This window comes from Nerophis lumbriciformis, linkage group LG25 (genome assembly GCF_033978685.3).
Source record: "Nerophis lumbriciformis linkage group LG25, RoL_Nlum_v2.1, whole genome shotgun sequence".
Classification (NCBI taxonomy): domain Eukaryota; kingdom Metazoa; phylum Chordata; class Actinopteri; order Syngnathiformes; family Syngnathidae; genus Nerophis; species Nerophis lumbriciformis.
The window spans coordinates 9,698,282-9,717,500 of NC_084572.2; the positions used below are offsets into that span (position 1 = coordinate 9,698,282).

Sequence of the window (19,219 nt, forward strand, 5' to 3'; positions counted from 1 at the left end):
GTCTAAAGACATATAGGACTTTAATAAAAGTTAATAAACATCATTATAAATACATGACTCAACAGAAACCCCAAATAAAAATGTACAAAAGAAACATATATATATTTTTAGAGCGAGAGATAGAGCTGGTCCAGTGTTTTGTCACTTGTCATCTGAGGTGTATCAAACCTAATCAAGTATTGGATTGATGATGTCAGCAAAGTCCTATCCCAGGACCCAGCGGTCTGCATGGGAACTGTTGAGCTGCACAGACTCGCTGCTGTCTCCTCCTCCGTGCTGGAAGACACCATTGAAGCATTTCATCACAACATGCACATTAGTCAAGGTACAAAGACTCTGCTCATTTGACGCTTTTCTATAAGCAGCCACCAGAGGGCGCACAAGACCAACCATCCACCCAAACTCACGCCAACAACATGCAAACTCAACAAAGAAATGTTCCAATGGAGATTCAAGGTTGACTTGCTAATAACCCACAGGTGTCAAACTCAAGGCCCCGGGGCCCAGATGTGGCCCGCCACTTCATTTGTTTTGGCCCTGGAAAGCCTGGAAATCATATGTATCAATAAAGTACTGTAACTTTTCTTACTACGGTAAATGTATTCTTTCTTTCTATTTTGGGAGAAAAAAAAAAGTACTCCAAGTAATCGCAAATTATGTTAATTTAAATATTGTTTAATTATACAAAAAATTCAAACCATTTAAAAAAAGAAAAGAAATAAATACTAATAATAATGATGAATTTAAAGCAAGTTATCCATCAAACTGTGCAATGTAAAAGTAGCAATAGTGGTAAAAATGTGAAATTTACTGTGGTTTTTACAGCCTTTTTCTCTAAATGAAAAAAACAGTACTTTTTTTTTTACTGTAATAAACTGTGGTGCCGTTTTGGCGTTTACAGTAATACACCAAAAAATCTACAGTTGTGGATTTGCGGTAAAAAACAAACAAACTGTCAGCTCAGGTGCCAAAATTTTACTGTAAAATTGCAGTTTTTTTTATTTACAGTAAAAAACAGCATTACTGTACACTACATTTTGAGGGGAAATTATTGCAACCTACTAAATGTATTCTTTCTTTCTATTTTGGGAGAAAAAAAAAAAGTACTCCATGTAATCGCAAATTATGTTAACTTAAATATTGTTTAATTATGCAAAAACATTCAAACCATTTTTTTTAAATAGAAATAAATACTACTAATAATGATGGATTTAAAGCAAGTTATCCATCAAATTGTGCAATGTAAAAGTAGCAATAGATTTCATGGTCAAATTGTGAAATTTACTGTGGTTTTTACAGCATTTTTCTGTAGTTGGAAAAAAACAGTACTTTTTTACTGTAATAAACTGTGGTGCCGTTTTGGCAATTACAGTAATACACCGAAAAATCTACACTTGTTGATTTGTGGTAAAAAAAAACCCAAACAAACTGGCAGCTCAGGTGCCAAAATGTTACTGTAAAATTGCAAATTTTTTTATGTACAGTAAAAAAACAAAAGTACAATTTACAGTAAAATTCTGGCAACTGAGCTGCCTTTTTTTTTTACCATAAAAACAGCAGTACTGTTTTTCCATTTACAGTAATATACACTACATTTTGAGGGGACATTATTGCAACCTACGAAATGTATTCTTTCTTTCTATTTTGGGAGGAAAAAAAATGTACTCCATGTAATCGCACATTATATTAACTTAAATATTGTTTAACTATACAAAAACATCAAACCATTTAAAAAAAAATAGAAATAAATACTAATAATGATGAATTTAATGTAAGTTATCCATCAAACTGTGCAATGTAAAAGTAGCAATAGATTTCATGGTCAAATTGTGAAATTTACTGTGGTTTTTACAGCATTTTTCTCTCAATGAAAAAAACAGTACTTTTTTTTTTACTGTAATTAACTGTGGTGCCATTTTGGCATTTACAGTAATACACTGAAAAATCTACACTTGTTGATTTGTGGTAAAAAAAAAACCCAAACAAACTGGCAGCTCAGGTGCCAAAATTTTACTGTAAAATTGCAATTTCTTTATGTACAGTAAAAAAAACAAACGTACATTTTACAGTAAAATTCTGGCAACTGAGCTGCTTTTTTTTTTTTAACCATAAAAACAACATTACTGTACACTACATTTTGAGGGGAAATTATTGCAACCTACTAAATGTATTCTTTCTTTCTATTTTGGGAGAAAAAAAAAATGTACTCCATGTAATCGCAAATTATGTTAACTTAAATATTGTTTAATTATGCAAAAACATTCAAACCATTTTTTTTAAATATAAATAAATACTACTAATAATGATGGATTTAAAGCAAGTTATCCATCAAATTGTGCAATGTAAAAGTAGCAATAGATTTCATGGTCAAATTGTGAAATTTACTGTGGTTTTTACAGCATTTTTCTCTAATTGGAAAAAAACAGTACTTTTTTACTGTAATAAACTGTGGTGCCGTTTTGGCAATTACAGTAATACACCGAAAAATCTACACTTGTTGATTTGTGGTAAAAAAAAAAAAACCCAAACAAACTGGCAGCTCAGGTGCCAAAATTTTACTGTAAAATTGCAAATTTTTTTATGTACAGTAAAAATACAAAAGTAAAATTTACAGTCAAATTCTGGCAACTGAGCTGCCTTTTTTTTTTTTTTACCATAAAAACAGCAGTACTGTTTTTCCATTTACAGTAATATACACTACATTTTGAGGGGACATTATTGCAACCTACTAAATGTATTCATTCTTTCTATTTTGGGAGAAAAAAAATGTACTCCATGTAATCGCAAATTATGTTAACTTAAATATTGTTTAATTATGCAAAAACATTCAAACCATTTTTTTTAAATAGAAATAAAAACTAATAATGATTAATTTAAAGCAAGTTATCAATCAAACTGTGCAATGTAAAAGTAGCAATAGATTTCATGGTCAAATTGTGAAATTTACTGTGGTTTTTACAGCATTTTTCTCTAATTGGAAAAAAAACAGTACTTTTTTACTGTAATAAACTGTGGTGCCGTTTTGGCAATTACAGTAATACACCGAAAAATCTACACTTGTTGATTTGTAGTAAAAAAAAAAAAAACAAACAAACTGGCAGCTCAGGTGCCAAAATGTTACTGTAAAATTGCAATTTTTTTATGTACAGTAAAAAAAACAAACGTACATTTTACAGTAAAATTCTGGCAACTGAGCTGCCTTTTTTTTTTTTTTTTACCATAAAAACAGCATTACTGTACACTACATTTTGAGGGGAAATTATTGCAACCTACTAAATGTATTCTTTCTTTCTATTTTGGGAGAAAAAAAAAAAGTACTCCATGTAATCGCAAATTATGTTAACTTAAATATCGTTTAATTATGCAAAAACATTCAAACCATTTAAAAAAAAATAGAAATAAATACTAATAATGATGAATTTAAAGTAAGTTATCCATCAAATTGTGCAATGTAAAAGTAGCAATAGATTTCATTCAGATTCCAAATTTTTACTGTAAAATTGCATTTTTTCAAATTTACAGTAAAAAAAACAAATGTACATTTTATAGTAAAATTCCGGCAACTGAGCTGCTTTTTTTTACCATTAAAACAGCATTACTGTTTTTCCATTTCCAGTAATATACACTACATTTTGAGGTGAAATTATTGCAACTTACCATATTTTTTTTTTACATTTTAGTTTTGAAAAAATCTACTAATAAAATGCATTAAAAAAATAGTGTAATAATAGTATTCACTGTCAGAAGCGGCCCTCTGGGGCCAAACATAACTGCCATGTGGCCCTCAGTGAAAACCACTTTGACCCTAACCACATCTCCTTCCAGTGTGGTTATAATTGAAGTATAACTAATGTGTACATATGCAGACCTTCTTGGCGATGGCGCGGAGCTTCCCCAGCAGGGATGGCTTTCGGGTGTAAACGGCGTCGTCATCAGGCTCCTCCCCCTCATCCAGGCCACAGCTGTCGGGAGCAGGAAGCTCGCACTCCTTGTTGGCCGTCATCACCAGACGTGAGTATTTGTACTCCAGCCTGTTGGACACACAGCAGGTCACATGACCCAGCAGAGGCGTGGACAAAAGTATGGGGACGACTCTTTAGCGCCGCCCATCTGGCTCCCTGGAGCTTTTTTTTTATTTTTAAAAAAGCATAAAAATGGAAAAAAATTTGGGAAAAATATATTTTTGTTTTAATATATTTTCTGTGGGAGAACAAACATGACACAAACCTTCCTAATTGTTGGAAATAACACTGTTTATATCAAACATGTTTCGCCGATGAGAGCATTTGTCCTACTAGTTTTGGTGGTCCTTGAACTCACCGTAGCCGCGTGGACTGTGACGCAACAGTTTGTTTACATGTATGACTTTCTTCGACGCTGCCACAAAAAGACCTGTTTTATGCCACTCCGTCTTTGTCTCATTTTGTCCACCAAACGTTGTATGCTGTGCGTGAAGGCACAAAGGTGAGTTTTGTTGATGTTATTGACTTGTGTGGAGTGCTAATCAGGCATATTTGGTCACTGCATGACTGCAAGCTAATCGATGCTAACATGCTATTTAGGCTAGCTGTATGTACATATTGCATCATTATGTTTGTAGCTATATTTGAGCTCATTTAATTTCCTTTACTTAAGTTCTCTGTGTATTTAATTCATACTTGCATTATCTGTATGTAATATTGGCTGAATTTATGATAGTTGTTGGTGTGCCATGTTGTTCCAGACGACAGCAAATGTTACCCAGCTTGCAAAGATTGCAATAAATCCATTAGAAGAAGACAGCCTGCCGTTTACTTTAACTTGAACACAAACATCTACACCTTTGACCATTCTGAGACAGTCATTTCCAGGAGCTATAAAAATTGAAGATTTGCGTCAGCCTGCGACACACAGTAATTTTGATAGTAGGCTAATATGATTAATATAGACACTTACATCATGTGTTGCTTTCATTATAACACTTATATAAGACTTGATAAGTCATTTTGATAGTAGGCTAATATAGCTAATATAGACACTTACATCATGTGTTGCCTTCATTATAACACTTATATAAGACTTTTAAAGTAATTTTAAAAGTAGGCTAATATAGACACTTACATCATGTGTTGCCTTCATTATAACACTTATATAAGACTTGTAAAGTCATTTTGATAGTAGGCTAATATGACAAATATAGACACTTACATCATGTGTTGCCTTCATTATAACACTTATATAAGACTTTATAAGTCATTTTGATAGTAGGCTAATATAGCTAATATAGACACTTACATCATGTGTTGCCTTCATTATAACACTTATATAAGACTTTATAAGTCATTTTGATAGTAGGCTAATATAGACACTTACATAATTTCTTGTCTTCATTATAACACTTATATAAGACTTTTAAAGTCATTTTGATAGTAGGCTAATATAGCTAATATAGACACTTACATCATGTGTTGCCTTCATTATAACACTTATATAAGACTTTATAAGTCATTTTGATAGTAGGCTAATATAGCTAATATAGACACTTACATCATGTGTTGCCTTCATTATAACACTTATATACGACTTTTAAAGTAATTTTAAAAGTAGGCTAATATAGACACTTACATCATGTGTTGCCTTCATTATAACACTTATATACGACTTTATAAGTCATTTTGATAGTAGGCTAATATAGCTAATATAGACACTTACATCATGTGTTGTCTTCATTATAACACTTATATAAGACTTGTAAAGTCATTTTGATAGTAGGCTAATATAGCTAATATAGACACTTACATCATGTGTTGTCTTCATTATAACATTTATATAAGACTTGTAAAGTCATTTTGATAGTAGGCTAATATGACTAATATAGACACTTACATCATGTGTTGCCTGCATTATAACACTTATATAAAACTTTTAAAGTAATTTTGATAGTAGGCTAATATAGCTAATATAGACACTTATGTCATGTGTTGTCTTCATTATAACACTTATATACGACTTTTAAAGTAATTTTAAAAGTAGGCTAATATAGACACTTACATCATGTGTTGCCTTCATTATAACACTTATATAAGACTTTATAAGTCATTTTGATAGTAGGCTAATATAGCTAATATAGACACTTACATCATGTGTTGCCTTCATTATAACACTTATATAAGACTTTATAAGTCATTTTGATAGTAGGCTAATATAGCTAATATAGACACTTACATCATGTGTTGCCTTCATTATAACACTTATATACGACTTTTAAAGTAATTTTAAAAGTAGGCTAATATAGACACTTACATCATGTGTTGCCTTCATTATAACACTTATATAAGACTTTATAAGTCATTTTGATAGTAGGCTAATATAGCTAATATAGACACTTACATCATGTGTTGTCTTCATTATAACACTTATATACGACTTTTAAAGTCATTTTGATAGTAGGCTAATATAGACACTTACATAATTTATTGTCTTCATTATAACACTTATATAAGACTTTTAAAGTCATTTTGATAGTAGGCTAATATAGACACTTACATCATGTGTTGCCTTCATTATAACACTTATATAAGACTTTATAAGTCATTTTGATAGTAGGCTAATATAGCTAATATAGACACTTACATCATGTTGCCTTCATTATATATTATTTATATTTTTTGAGTCTCCAGACAGATTTATTTCATATATTTTTGGTCCAATATGGCTCTTTGAACATTTTAAATGAACACAGTCACCTCTTGTTCTTCTTCCAGAAGTAGCAGGTGAGGGAGACGAGCAGCACAGCCAAGAAGGCTCCGCCGCCCAGCCCAAACTTCAGCAACATGGCGATGGCCTCGCAGGGGGCGGAGCTTCTCGCGGGCAGTGAGACACCCCTGGTGCACAGCTTGGGCTCGTTCCACAAATAGAAGGTTTCCTGGAAGAGGAATGGAAGGTGTCCGGATGGGACTTGGCGGGGACGGAATGGACAGGTGTGCGTACCTGGATGCTGCCTTTGCACGCTCCGTCCAGCTGGTGATAGTCGTTCTCCGTGCAGCGTGGACAAGCGCTGGCGCTCTCCCACAGGAAGTGGAAGGTGCAGCCGTCGCACGTTCCTGCTGGACATGAACTGAACAAAGCAAAGAAATGAACATGAACAGCACCTTTTTGAGTTATGAGAGTATTTTGACGACTGCTGTGCTTTTTGTGACCTGCTTCAAGTTATTCATAATCATAACACCAGTACCGTATTTTCTGGACCATAGGGCGCACCGGAGTATAAGGCGCACTGCCGATGAGCGGGTCTAGTCAGGTCTATTTTCATTCAAGAGGCGCATTAAAGGAGTCACATTATTATTATTTTTGTCTAAATGTAAAAGACTTCCTTGTGGTCTACATAACATGTAATGGTGGTTCTTTGCTCAAAATGTTGCATAGATGATGTTTTACACATCATCTTCAAGCTGCTTTCTGACAGTCGCTTTAGTGGGCGGTCTTATTTACGTGGCTCACCTTCGACGGCGTCTTCTCTCCGTCATCTTTGTTGTAGCGGTGTAGCGTGCAAGGACGGGGGTGGAAGAAGTGTCAAAAGATGGCGCTAACTGTTTTAATGACATTCAGACTTTACTTCAATCAATAACGGAGCATCACCTCCTCATCCGTGGCTCGCGAGTGCAACAACAACAACGCCCGAAATGTGTCCCGTGAAAAAGCATCCGACCGGAACTCTCTAATAACTAAAGTTTCTTGGGTGAATTATGTAAAGTCACTACACCACCGGTATGTTTTAGCGCTTTCCTGGCGAGTTTACTGACAGATATAAGTAAGAACTTTACACTACTTTATATTAGAGATGGCAACAGAGGAAGATGAATGTCACATAACAAGAAGATGGAGAAAAAGAAGAAGCTTATCGACTACGGTGTCGGCACGGATGACAAAGGCGGACGCGCGCAAATTTTCAGGACTTATGCAGCTCCCAAATACAGATTAGCAGGTACCAGAAGGTAAGAAAAGTTGCTTTTGCATAATATTGCAAAACAAAACGCCAGATAATATGTCTTACCTTATACACACACCATAATAATACTCCTATGTTGAAGCACAGTACAATCCATCAAGCGGTGTAGCTTCATAGCTTACCAAAGTCCTGCTAAAACATTTTGATAGATTTTTGAGCACCGTTGAAATATATAATATGTTGTTGTTTACTTGAGTCATATTGCAGTCTGCACGTATCTCCTATGTGTGACTGCCATCTTCTGGTCACACTTATCATTACACCATGTACAACATAAAATTGCTTCGAAGTCGGTAAGCACAACCAAAAATATTCCGTACATTAGGCACACCGGGTTATAAGGCACGCTGTGGAGTTTTGAGAAAATGAAAGGATTTTAAGTGCGCCTTATAGTCCGAAAAATACGGCTGTAGTGGAAGTCGTTACTGAAGCACGCTAACTCACCCGGGCACAGAGAGATCGCCCCGTTCGGATTTCTTGGTGTTACAGCGAACCGTAATGACGGAACTACGACCTTGTTCACAGGAAGCTGTCACCTGTGTCGATCTGTGGGGGGGAAAGCATCATTACTAAAGGCTTAGTGGCCACATGCGTGGACAGCACCTTTTAGTTCTTATTTCCAAAATTGTGTACACTGCTGAATTGGGGTCTTCTGGCCGCTTATGTGGACACTTATACTGCCATCTGGTGGTGTCAGAAGAGTATAACATACAATGGAATTTGGAAAAAAAAAGTGTAAAATTAAGAATTAGCATGTCACTAAATATGAAGTACACGTTTGTGTACTTATGGACTAAGTACATCATATCAAAAGATGATTCTTAGTTTTTATTCTAATTAGGGTCCAATAAGTCCAAATAGCACAGAGAAATAAAAAAAGCATGTAAAAAAACAGATTGGACCTTAAGAGGTTAAATATTTTCACACTGAATTTTTTTATACACTGAATTTTTATACGCTGAATTTTTTTTACATTAAATTTTCAAGTAGTAAATATTTTCACACTGAATTTTTTTAACATTAAATTTTATACACTAATCTTTTATTCACTGAAATGTAATATACTGATTTCTTTTTCCACTAAATTATTTTAAACCAATTTTTTTTTTACACTGAATTTTATGCATTTAATTTTTTTGCACTGAATTAAAAAAAAAATGTTTGTGTTTAGATATTCAGTTTGTTAAAATACAGTGTTTTAAAATTCAATGCAAAAAAAAAAAAAAAAATTCAGTCCAGAAATATTTGTTGCTTCAAAACTTGAGACTCACTTTAAACCTATAAAGGCTTAGTGGCCACATGCGTGGACAGCACCTTTTAGCTCTTATTGCCAAAATTGTGTACACTACTGAATTGGGGTCTTATGGCCGCTTATGTGGACACTTATACTGCCATCTGGTGGTGTCAGAAGAGTATAACATACAATGGAATTTGGAAAAAAAAAGTGTAAAATTAAGAATTAGCATGTCACTAAACATGAAGTACACGTTTGTGTACTTATAGACTAAGTACATCATATCAAAAGACGATTCTTAGTTTTTATTCTAATTAGGGTCCAATAAGCCCGAATAGCAAAGAGAAATAAAAAAAATCATGTAAACAAACAGCTTGGGCCTTAAGAGGTTAAATATTTTGACACTGAATTTTTTTATACACTGAATTTTTATACGCTGAATTTTTTTTACATTGAATTTTCAAGTACTAAATATTTTGACACTGAATTTTTTTAACATTAAATTTTATACACTAATCTTTTATTCACAGACATTTAATATACTGATTTCTTTTTACACTAAATTATTTTAAACCGATTTTTTTTTACACTGAATTTTATGCATTTCATTTTTTTGCACTGAATTTTAAAATAAAATGTTTGTGTTCAAATATTCAGTTTGTTAAAATACAGTGTTTTAAAATTCAACGCAAAAAAAAAAAAAAAAAAAAAATTCAGTGCAGAAATATTTGTTGCTTCAAAACTTGAGACTCACTTTAAACCTCTAAAGGTGGACAGCACCTTTTAGCTCTTATGTCCAAAATTGTGTACACTACAGAATTGGGGTCTTATGGCCACTTATGTGGACACTTATACTGCCATCTGGTGGTGTCAGAAAAGTACAACATACAATGGAATTTGGGGGGAAAAAAGCGTAAAAATAAGAATTAGCGTGTCACTAAATATGAAGTACACATTTGTGTACTTATGGACTAAGTATATCATATCAAAATATGATTCTTAGTTTTTATTCTAATTAAGGTCCAATAAGCCCAAATAGCAAAGAGAAATAAAAAAAAGCATGTAAACAAACAGCTTGGACCTTAAGAGGTTAAATATTTTCACACTGAATGTTTTTATACACTGAATTTTTGTACGCTGAATTTTTTTACATTGAATTTTCAAGTAGTAAATATTTTGACACTGAATTTTTTTAACATTAAATTTTATACACTAATCTTTTATTCACTGAAATTTAATATACTGATTTCTTTTTACACTAAATTATTTTAAACCGATTTTTTTTTTACACTGAATTTTATGCATTTCATTTTTTTGCACTGAATTAAAAAAATGTTTGTGTTTAGATATTCAGTTTGTTAAAATACAGTGTTTTAAAATTCAATGCAAACATTTTTTTAAATCCAGTGCAGAAATATTTGTTGCTTCAAAACTTGAGACTCACTTTAAACCTCTAAAGGTGGACAGCACCTTTTAGCTCTTATGTCCAAAATTGTGTACACTACTGAATTGGGGTCTTATGGCCACTTATGTGGACACTTATACTGCTATCTGGTGGTGTCAGAAGAGTATAACATACAATGGAATTTGGGGTAAAAAGTGTAAAAATAAGAATTAGCATGTCACTAAACATGAAGTACACGTTTGTGTACTTATGGACTAAGTACATCATATCAAAAGATGATTCTTACTTTGTATTCTAATTAGGGTCCAATAAGTCCAAATAGCACAGAGAAATAAAAAAAGCATGTAAACAAACAGCTTGGACCTTAAGAGGTTAAATATTTGCACACTAAATTTTTTTATACACTGAATTTTTATACGCTGAATTTTTTTTACATTGAATTTTCAAGTAGTAAATATTTTGACACTGAATTTTTTATACATAAAATTTTATACACTAATCTTTAATTCACTGAAATTTAATATACTGATTTTTTTTACACTAAATTATTTTAAACCGATTATTTTTTACACTGAATTTTATGCATTTAATTTTTTTGCACTGATTAAAAAAAAAATGTTTGTGTTTAGATATTCAGTTTGTTAAAATACAGTGTTTTAAAATTCAATGCAACAAAAAAATAATTCAGTGCAGAAATATTTGTTGCTTCAAAACTTGAGACTCACTTTAAACCTCTGAAGGTGGACAGCACCTTTTAGCTCTTATTGCCAAAATTGTGTACACTACTGAATTGGGGTCTTATGGCCGCTTATGTGGACACTTATACTGCCATCTGGTGGTGTCAGAAGAGTATAACATACAATGGAATTTGGAGAAAAAAAGTGTAAAAATAAGAATTAGCATGTCACTAAACATGAAGTACACGTTTGTGTACTTATGGACTAAGTACATCATATCAAAAATGATTCTTAGTTTTTATTCTAATTAGGGTCCAATAAGTCCAAATAGCACAGAGAAATAAAAAAAGCATGTAAACAACAGTTTGGACCTCAAGAGGTTAAATATTTTGACACTGAATTTTTTTATACATTGAATTTTTATACGCTGAATTTTTTTTACATTAAATTTTCAAGTAGTAAATATTTTGACACTGAATTTTTATACATAAAATTGTATACACTAATCTTTTATTCACTGAAATGTAATATACTGATTTTTTTTACACTAAATTTACATTAAATGATTTTCTTTACACTGAATTTTAAAATAAAATGTTTGTGTTTTAATATTCAGTTTGTTAAAATATAGTGTTTTAAAATTAAATGCAAAAAAAAAAAAAAAAATGAATTCAGTGCAGAAATATTTGTTGCTTCAAAACTTGAGACTCACTTTAAACCTCTAAAGGTGGACAGCACCTTTTAGCTCTTATGTCCAAAATTGTGTACACTACTGAATTGGGGTCTTATGGCCGTTTATGTGGACACTTATACTGCCATCTGGTGGTGTCAGAAGAGTATAACATACAATGGAATTTGGAAAAAAAAAGTGTAAAAATAAGAATTAGCATGTCACTAAACATGAAGTGCACGTTTGTGTACTTATAGACTAAGTACATCATATCAAAAGATGATTCTTAGTTTTTATTCTAATTAGGGTCCAATAAGCCCGAATAGCAAAGAGAAATAAAAAAAAAATCATGTAAACAAACAGCTTGGGCCTTAAGAGGTTAAATATTTTGACACTGAATGTTTTTATACACTGAATTTTTTTACATTGAATTTTCAAGTACTAAATATTTTGACACTGAATTTTTTTATACCTAAAATTTTATACACTAATCTTTTATTCACTGAAATTTAATATACTGATTTTTTTTACACTAAATTATTTAAACCGATTTTCTTTACACTGAATTTTATGCATTTCATTTTTTGCACTGAATTTTGAAATAAAATGCTTGTGTTTAAATATTCAGTTTGTTAAAATACAGTGTTTTAAAATTCAATGCAAAAAAAAAAAAAAAAAATTCAGTGCAGAAATATTTGTTGTTTCAAGACTTGAGACTCACTTTAAACCTCTGAAGGTGGACAGCACCTTTTAGCTCTTATGTCCAAAATTGTGTACACTACTGAATTGGGGTCTTATGGCCACTTATGTGGACACTTATACTGCCATCTGGTGGTGTCAGAAGAGTATAACATACAATGGAATTTGGGGGAAAAAGTGTAAAAATAAGAATTAGCATGTCACTAAACATGAAGTACACGTTTGTGTACTTATGGACTAAGTACATCATATCAAAAGATGATTCTTAGTTTTTATTCTAATTAGGGTCCAATAAGCCCAAATAGCAAAGAGAAATAAAAAAAAGCATGTAAACAAACAGCTTGGACCTTAAGAGGTTAAATATTTTCACAATGAATTTTTTTATACACTGAATTTTTATACGCTGAATTTTTTTTACATTGAATTTTCAAGTAGTAAATATTTTGACACTGAATTTTTTTAACATTAAATTTTATACACTAATCTTTTATTCACTGAAATTTAATATACTGATTTCTTTTTACACTAAATTATTTTAAACCGATTTTTTTTTACACTGAATTTTATGCATTTCATTTTTTTGCACTGAATTTTAAAATAAAATGTGTGTGTTTAAATATTCAGTTTGTTAAAATACAGTGTTTTAAAATTCAATGCAAAAAAAAAATTAAAATTCAGTGCAGAAATATTTGTTGCTTCAAAACTTGAGACTCACTTTAAACCTCTAAAGGTGGACAGCACCTTTTAGCTCTTATGTCCAAAATTGTGTACACTACTGAATTGGGGTCTTATGGCCACTTATGTGGACACTTATACTGCCATCTGGTGGTGTCAGAAGAGTATAACATACAATGGAATTTGGGGGAAAAAAGTGTAAAAATAAGAATTAGCATGTCACTAAACATGAAGTGCACGTTTGTGTACTTATAGACTAAGTACATCATATCAAAAGATGATTCTTAGTTTTTATTCTAATTAGGGTCCAATAAGCCCGAATAGCAAAGAGAAATAAAAAAAAAAATCATGTAAACAAACAGCTTGGGCCTTAAGAGGTTAAATATTTTGACACTGAATGTTTTTATACACTGAATTTTTTTACATTGAATTTTCAAGTACTAAATATTTTGACACTGAATTTTTTTATACCTAAAATTTTATACACTAATCTTTTATTCACTGAAATTTAATATACTGATTTTTTTTACACTAAATTATTTAAACCGATTTTCTTTACACTGAATTTTATGCATTTCATTTTTTGCACTGAATTTTGAAATAAAATGCTTGTGTTTAAATATTCAGTTTGTTAAAATACAGTGTTTTAAAATTCAATGCAAAAAAAAAAAAAAAAAATTCAGTGCAGAAATATTTGTTGTTTCAAGACTTGAGACTCACTTTAAACCTCTGAAGGTGGACAGCACCTTTTAGCTCTTATGTCCAAAATTGTGTACACTACTGAATTGGGGTCTTATGGCCACTTATGTGGACACTTATACTGCCATCTGGTGGTGTCAGAAGAGTATAACATACAATGGAATTTGGGGGGAAAAGTGTAAAAATAAGAATTAGCATGTCACTAAACATGAAGTACACGTTTGTGTACTTATGGACTAAGTACATCATATCAAAAGATGATTCTTAGTTTTTATTCTAATTAGGGTCCAATAAGCCCAAATAGCAAAGAGAAATAAAAAAAAGCATGTAAACAAACAGCTTGGACCTTAAGAGGTTAAATATTTTCACAATGAATTTTTTTATACACTGAATTTTTATACGCTGAATTTTTTTTACATTGAATTTTCAAGTAGTAAATATTTTGACACTGAATTTTTTTAACATTAAATTTTATACACTAATCTTTTATTCACTGAAATTTAATATACTGATTTCTTTTTACACTAAATTATTTTAAACCGATTTTTTTTTACACTGAATTTTATGCATTTCATTTTTTTGCACTGAATTTTAAAATAAAATGTGTGTGTTTAAATATTCAGTTTGTTAAAATACAGTGTTTTAAAATTCAATGCAAAAAAAAAATTAAAATTCAGTGCAGAAATATTTGTTGCTTCAAAACTTGAGACTCACTTTAAACCTCTAAAGGTGGACAGCACCTTTTAGCTCTTATGTCCAAAATTGTGTACACTACTGAATTGGGGTCTTATGGCCACTTATGTGGACACTTATACTGCCATCTGGTGGTGTCAGAAGAGTATAACATACAATGGAATTTGGGGGAAAAAAGTGTAAAAATAAGAATTAGCATGTCACTAAACATGAAGTGCACGTTTGTGTACTTATGGACTAAGTACATCATATCAAAAGATGATTCTTAGTTTTTATTCTAATTAGGGTCCAATAAGCCCAAATAGCAAAGAGAAATAAAAAAAAGCATGTAAACAAAACAGCTCGGGCCTTAAGAGGTTAAATGGTGTGAAGGCCACACAAATAAAGTGTTTGGTCTTTGAGTACCTGAAGAAGAAGTTGATATCCGGAACGTTGTTTGTGTTTCGCGGGAAAAGATCGGGTTGAGCACTCACTCCGTCAAGGACGCCGTCCACCGTGGCGCCTGCGGAAAAGTCAAAACCGTGACTGACAGTCAAAAAAAAAAAAAAAAAAAAACGCAGACTCACCGAGAAAAATGTCCGCCAGGCCGATTGACTGGGAGGAAATAGGCATCCTGAAGCCCCGCCCATCTGCCGGGATGATGGTTGACTGGCAGATGAAGCTGTCCACGGCGTTGGCGAGCTGGGCGGCGTCGCCTCGGTCGTCTTTGTTGAAGACGCTGCTGAAGTCGGTGAGGTTGTTCCTGCAGACGGCAGCTCTCTTCCCCTGGCGAGGGTTGCCATGGTTACGTGACGCCACGGTGCGATCGAGTGACGACTGGCTCACCTGGTGGCCGCACAGGCTGATGTTGAACAGGTGAAGGTACTTGGTGCCTTTGGTGGTGAAGCTGGGGTCAAGGGTCAGCGAGGCCACGCGGCTCAGGGCGCTGAGGTCATAGGTCAAGGTGCGGTTGTTTTCCACGTGGGAGAAGGAGCAGTTGCTGTAGCATCGCGAGTGGTCCTAAAAAAACAAGACCGCGTTCATAGCCAGCAGGCGGTCGGCCATGTTGGAGGAGGCCCACCTCGTTGCTCATGCTCCCCGGGCCGCACGGGACGCACGCCTCCTGGCCGTAGGTGTGGCGCCCCGCCAGGTGCGTGTTGGGCGGGCACTCCTTGCAGCGGTTGGTCTCGGCGTTGATGTAGAACCCCGGCGGGCAGGGCACGCAGGAGGAGCCGGCGCGCTGCGAGTTCTCCGGCACCAGAGCGCACGCCCGGCATCCGGACGCCACGCCGTCCAGGACGTTGGTCACGTGGATGGAGAAAATCTTCACGCTGTCGCCGACAAAATGGCGCACCTGGACAAAAGGTGGACACGTCGATCAAAAATCCTTGTTGTAGTTTGCACACCACATGACGATTGTTTCTACAAACCCCAAAAGCAGTGAAGTTGTCACGTTGTATAAATGGTAAATAAAAAGAGAATATAACAAATCCTTTTCAACTTATATTCAGTTGAATAGACTGCAAAGACAAGATATTTCATGTTCACACTGACAAACCTCATTTTTTTGGCAAATAATCATTAACCTAGACTCAGGCCAGTCTAGTACCCGCACTCTTTTACTTTAAAGCCACGCTGTTGTAACACGTGGCTTGTCATTGTCTTGCTGAAATAAGCAGGGGCGTCCATGGTAACGTTGCTCCAAAACCTGTATGTACCGGGTACCTTTCAGCATTAATGGTGCCTTCACAGATGTGTAAGTTACCCATGTCTTGGGCACTAATACACCCCCATACCATCACACATGCTGGCTTTTGAACTTTGCGCCTATAAAAATCCGGATGTTTTTTTTCCTCTTTGGTCCAGAGGACACGACGTCCACAATTTCCAAAAACAATTCTAAATGTGGACTCGTCAGGCCACAGAACACTTTTCCACTTTGCATCAGTCCATCTTAGATGAGCTCGGGCCCAGTGAATCCGGCGGCGTTTCTGGGTGTTGTTGATAAAAGGCTTTGGCTTTGCATAGTAGTTTTAACTTGCACTTACAGATGTAGCGACCAACTGTAGTTACTGACAGTGGTTTTCTGAAGTTTTCCTGAGCCCATGTGGTGATATCCTTTACACACTGATGTCGCTTTTTGATGCAGTACCGCCTGAGGGATCGAAGGTTAAGGGCCTTGCCACTTACGTGCAGTGATTTCTCCAGATTCTCTGAACCTTTTGATGACATTACAGAGCGTAGATGGTGAAATCCCTAAATTCCTTGCAACAGCTGGTTGAGAAATGTTGTTCTTAAACAATTTGCTCAGGCATTTGTTGACAAAGTGGTGACCCTCGCCCCATCCTTGTTTGTGAATGACTGAGCATTTCATGGAAGCTGCTTTATATTTAATGTTCACACTGAGAAATGTTGATATTTTTTGCAAATGTTAGCTCATTTGGAATTTTCTGATGCCTGCAACATGTTTCAAAAAAGCTGGCACAAGTGGCAAAAAAAGACTGATAAAGTAGAGGAATGCTCATCAAACACTTATTTGGAACATCCCACAGGTGAACAGGCTAATTGGGAACAGGTGGGTGCCATGATTGGGTATAAAAGCAGATTCCATGAAATGCTCAGTCATTCACAAACAAGGACGGGGCGAGGGTCACCACTTTGTCAACAAATGCCTGAGAAAATTGTTTAAGAACAACATTTCTCAACCAGCTATTGCAAGGAATTTAGGGATTTCACCATCTACGCTCCGTAATATCATCAAAAGGTTCAGAGAATCTGGAGAAATCACTGCACGTAAGCGGCAAGGCTGAAAACCAACATTGAATGTACGTAACCTTGGACCCCACAGGCGGTACTGCATCAAAAAGCGACATCCGTGTGTAAAGGATATCACCCCACGGGCTCAGGAACACTTCAGAAAACCACTGTCAGTAACTACAGTTCGTTGCTACATCTGTAAGTGCAAGTTAAAACTCTACCATGCAAAAAAGAAAGCCATTTATCAACAACACCCAGAAATGCCCCCGGCTCCGCTGGGACTGAGCTAATCTAAAATGGACTAATGCAAAGTGGAAAGAGGAAAAGAACCATCTGGACAAAAGCCAGCATGTGTGATGGTATGGGGGTGTATTAGTGCCCAAGACATGGGTAACTTGGACGGCGTGGCGCAGTGGGAGAGTGGCCGTGCGCAACCCGAGGGTCCCTGGTTCAATCCCCACCTAGTACCAACCTCGTCATGTCCGTTGTGTCCTGAGCAAGACACTTCACCCTTGCTCCTGATGGGTGCTGGTTAGCGCCTTGCATGGCAGCTCCCTCCATCAGTGTGTGAATGTGTGTGTGAATGGGTAAATGTGGAAGTAGTGTCAAAGCGCTTTGAGTACCTTGAAGGTAGAAAAGCGCTATACAAGTACAACCCATTTATCATTTATTTATTTATAACTTACACATCTGTGAAGGTACCATTAATGCTGAAAGGTACATACAGGCAACATCTTTTTCCTGGACACCCCTGCTTATTTCAGCAGGAAAATGCAAAGCCACGTGTTACAACAGCGTGGCTTCGTAGTAAAAGCGTGCGGGTACTAGACTGGCCTGCCTGTAGTCCAGACCTGTCTCCCATTGAAAATGTGTGGCACATTATGAAGCCTAAAATACCACGGACCGTTGAACAACTTAAGCTGTACATCAAGCAAGAATGGGAAAGAATTCCACCTGAAACTCTTCAAACTGAGTGTTGTTAAAAGGAAAGGCCATGTAACACAGTAGTAGAAATGCCCCTGTGACAACTTTTTTGCAATGTGTTGCTGCCATTAAATTCTAAGTTAATGAATATTTGCAAAAAAAAAATAAGTTTCTCAGTGTGAACATGAAATATCTTGTCTTTGCAGTCTATTCAATTGAATATAAGTTGAAAAGGATTTGTTGTATTCTCTTTTTATTTACCATTTACACAACGTGACAACTTCACTGCTTTTGTACTTTGAGTTGAATGTGATTATTGCTGAAATAAGAGGTCTGGATATACTTCTGATGTTATATAGACTTACGTCCAGAGCGTGACTGGTCCTCTGAAAGGCCCACGTGAAGGTGACAGAGTTATTCTGGGTCATGCTGTGTGAGTACAACTGCTTCTCCTTGCTGCCTTCCCACGACTCCACCACCGTGGTGCCCTTGTTTTGCACGTCCTGCAGGGGGCGCCACAGTGACAGAGTTCTAAACAAGTGCAGGTCATTGCGAAAAGTCTTTGGTTTGCGAGACCCACCATCATGAAGTAGAACTCGCAGTCGGCCGTGCAGTCGGTCTCGAACTCGAAGGCGATCTGACCCACCTCGCCGCTGCTCATCCCTGACAGCGAGGCTGGGACCCTGCCAGACAAAAGCAACAGAGGTCTTGTTCACGCGCACGTTCATGTTGGGATGATTTATTTATTTCCTACAAGCATCCTTACTTAAAGCCAGAGAGATGCAGGCTGAGGATGAGATAGTCGTTGTCCGACGAGCCG

General features: G+C 35.1%; 1 protein-coding gene across 2 annotated transcripts in view; it reads right to left on the reverse strand.

Annotated features, from left to right (window-relative positions):
* Position 1: 1 nt before the first annotated feature.
* The window catches only part of LOC133621564 (endosome/lysosome-associated apoptosis and autophagy regulator family member 2-like), a 39,459-nt gene continuing 20,241 nt past the window's right edge, over positions 2–19,219 (reverse strand). For both annotated transcript variants that reach the window (XM_061983669.1, XM_061983671.1), the window contains 12 exons: positions 19,166–19,219; positions 18,980–19,082; positions 18,765–18,902; positions 15,800–16,072; positions 15,565–15,738; positions 15,306–15,504; positions 15,145–15,241; positions 8,432–8,533; positions 6,970–7,096; positions 6,726–6,904; positions 3,869–4,031; positions 2–276 (listed from right to left, as the gene is read on the reverse strand). The exon at positions 19,166–19,219 is cut by the window's right edge and continues 37 nt beyond it. In XM_061983669.1, coding sequence (XP_061839653.1) covers positions 205–276; positions 3,869–4,031; positions 6,726–6,904; positions 6,970–7,096; positions 8,432–8,533; positions 15,145–15,241; positions 15,306–15,504; positions 15,565–15,738; positions 15,800–16,072; positions 18,765–18,902; positions 18,980–19,082; positions 19,166–19,219 — 1,681 coding nt within the window. In that variant the 3' untranslated portion in view covers positions 2–204. The remainder of the gene's footprint in view (positions 277–3,868; positions 4,032–6,725; positions 6,905–6,969; positions 7,097–8,431; positions 8,534–15,144; positions 15,242–15,305; positions 15,505–15,564; positions 15,739–15,799; positions 16,073–18,764; positions 18,903–18,979; positions 19,083–19,165) is intronic.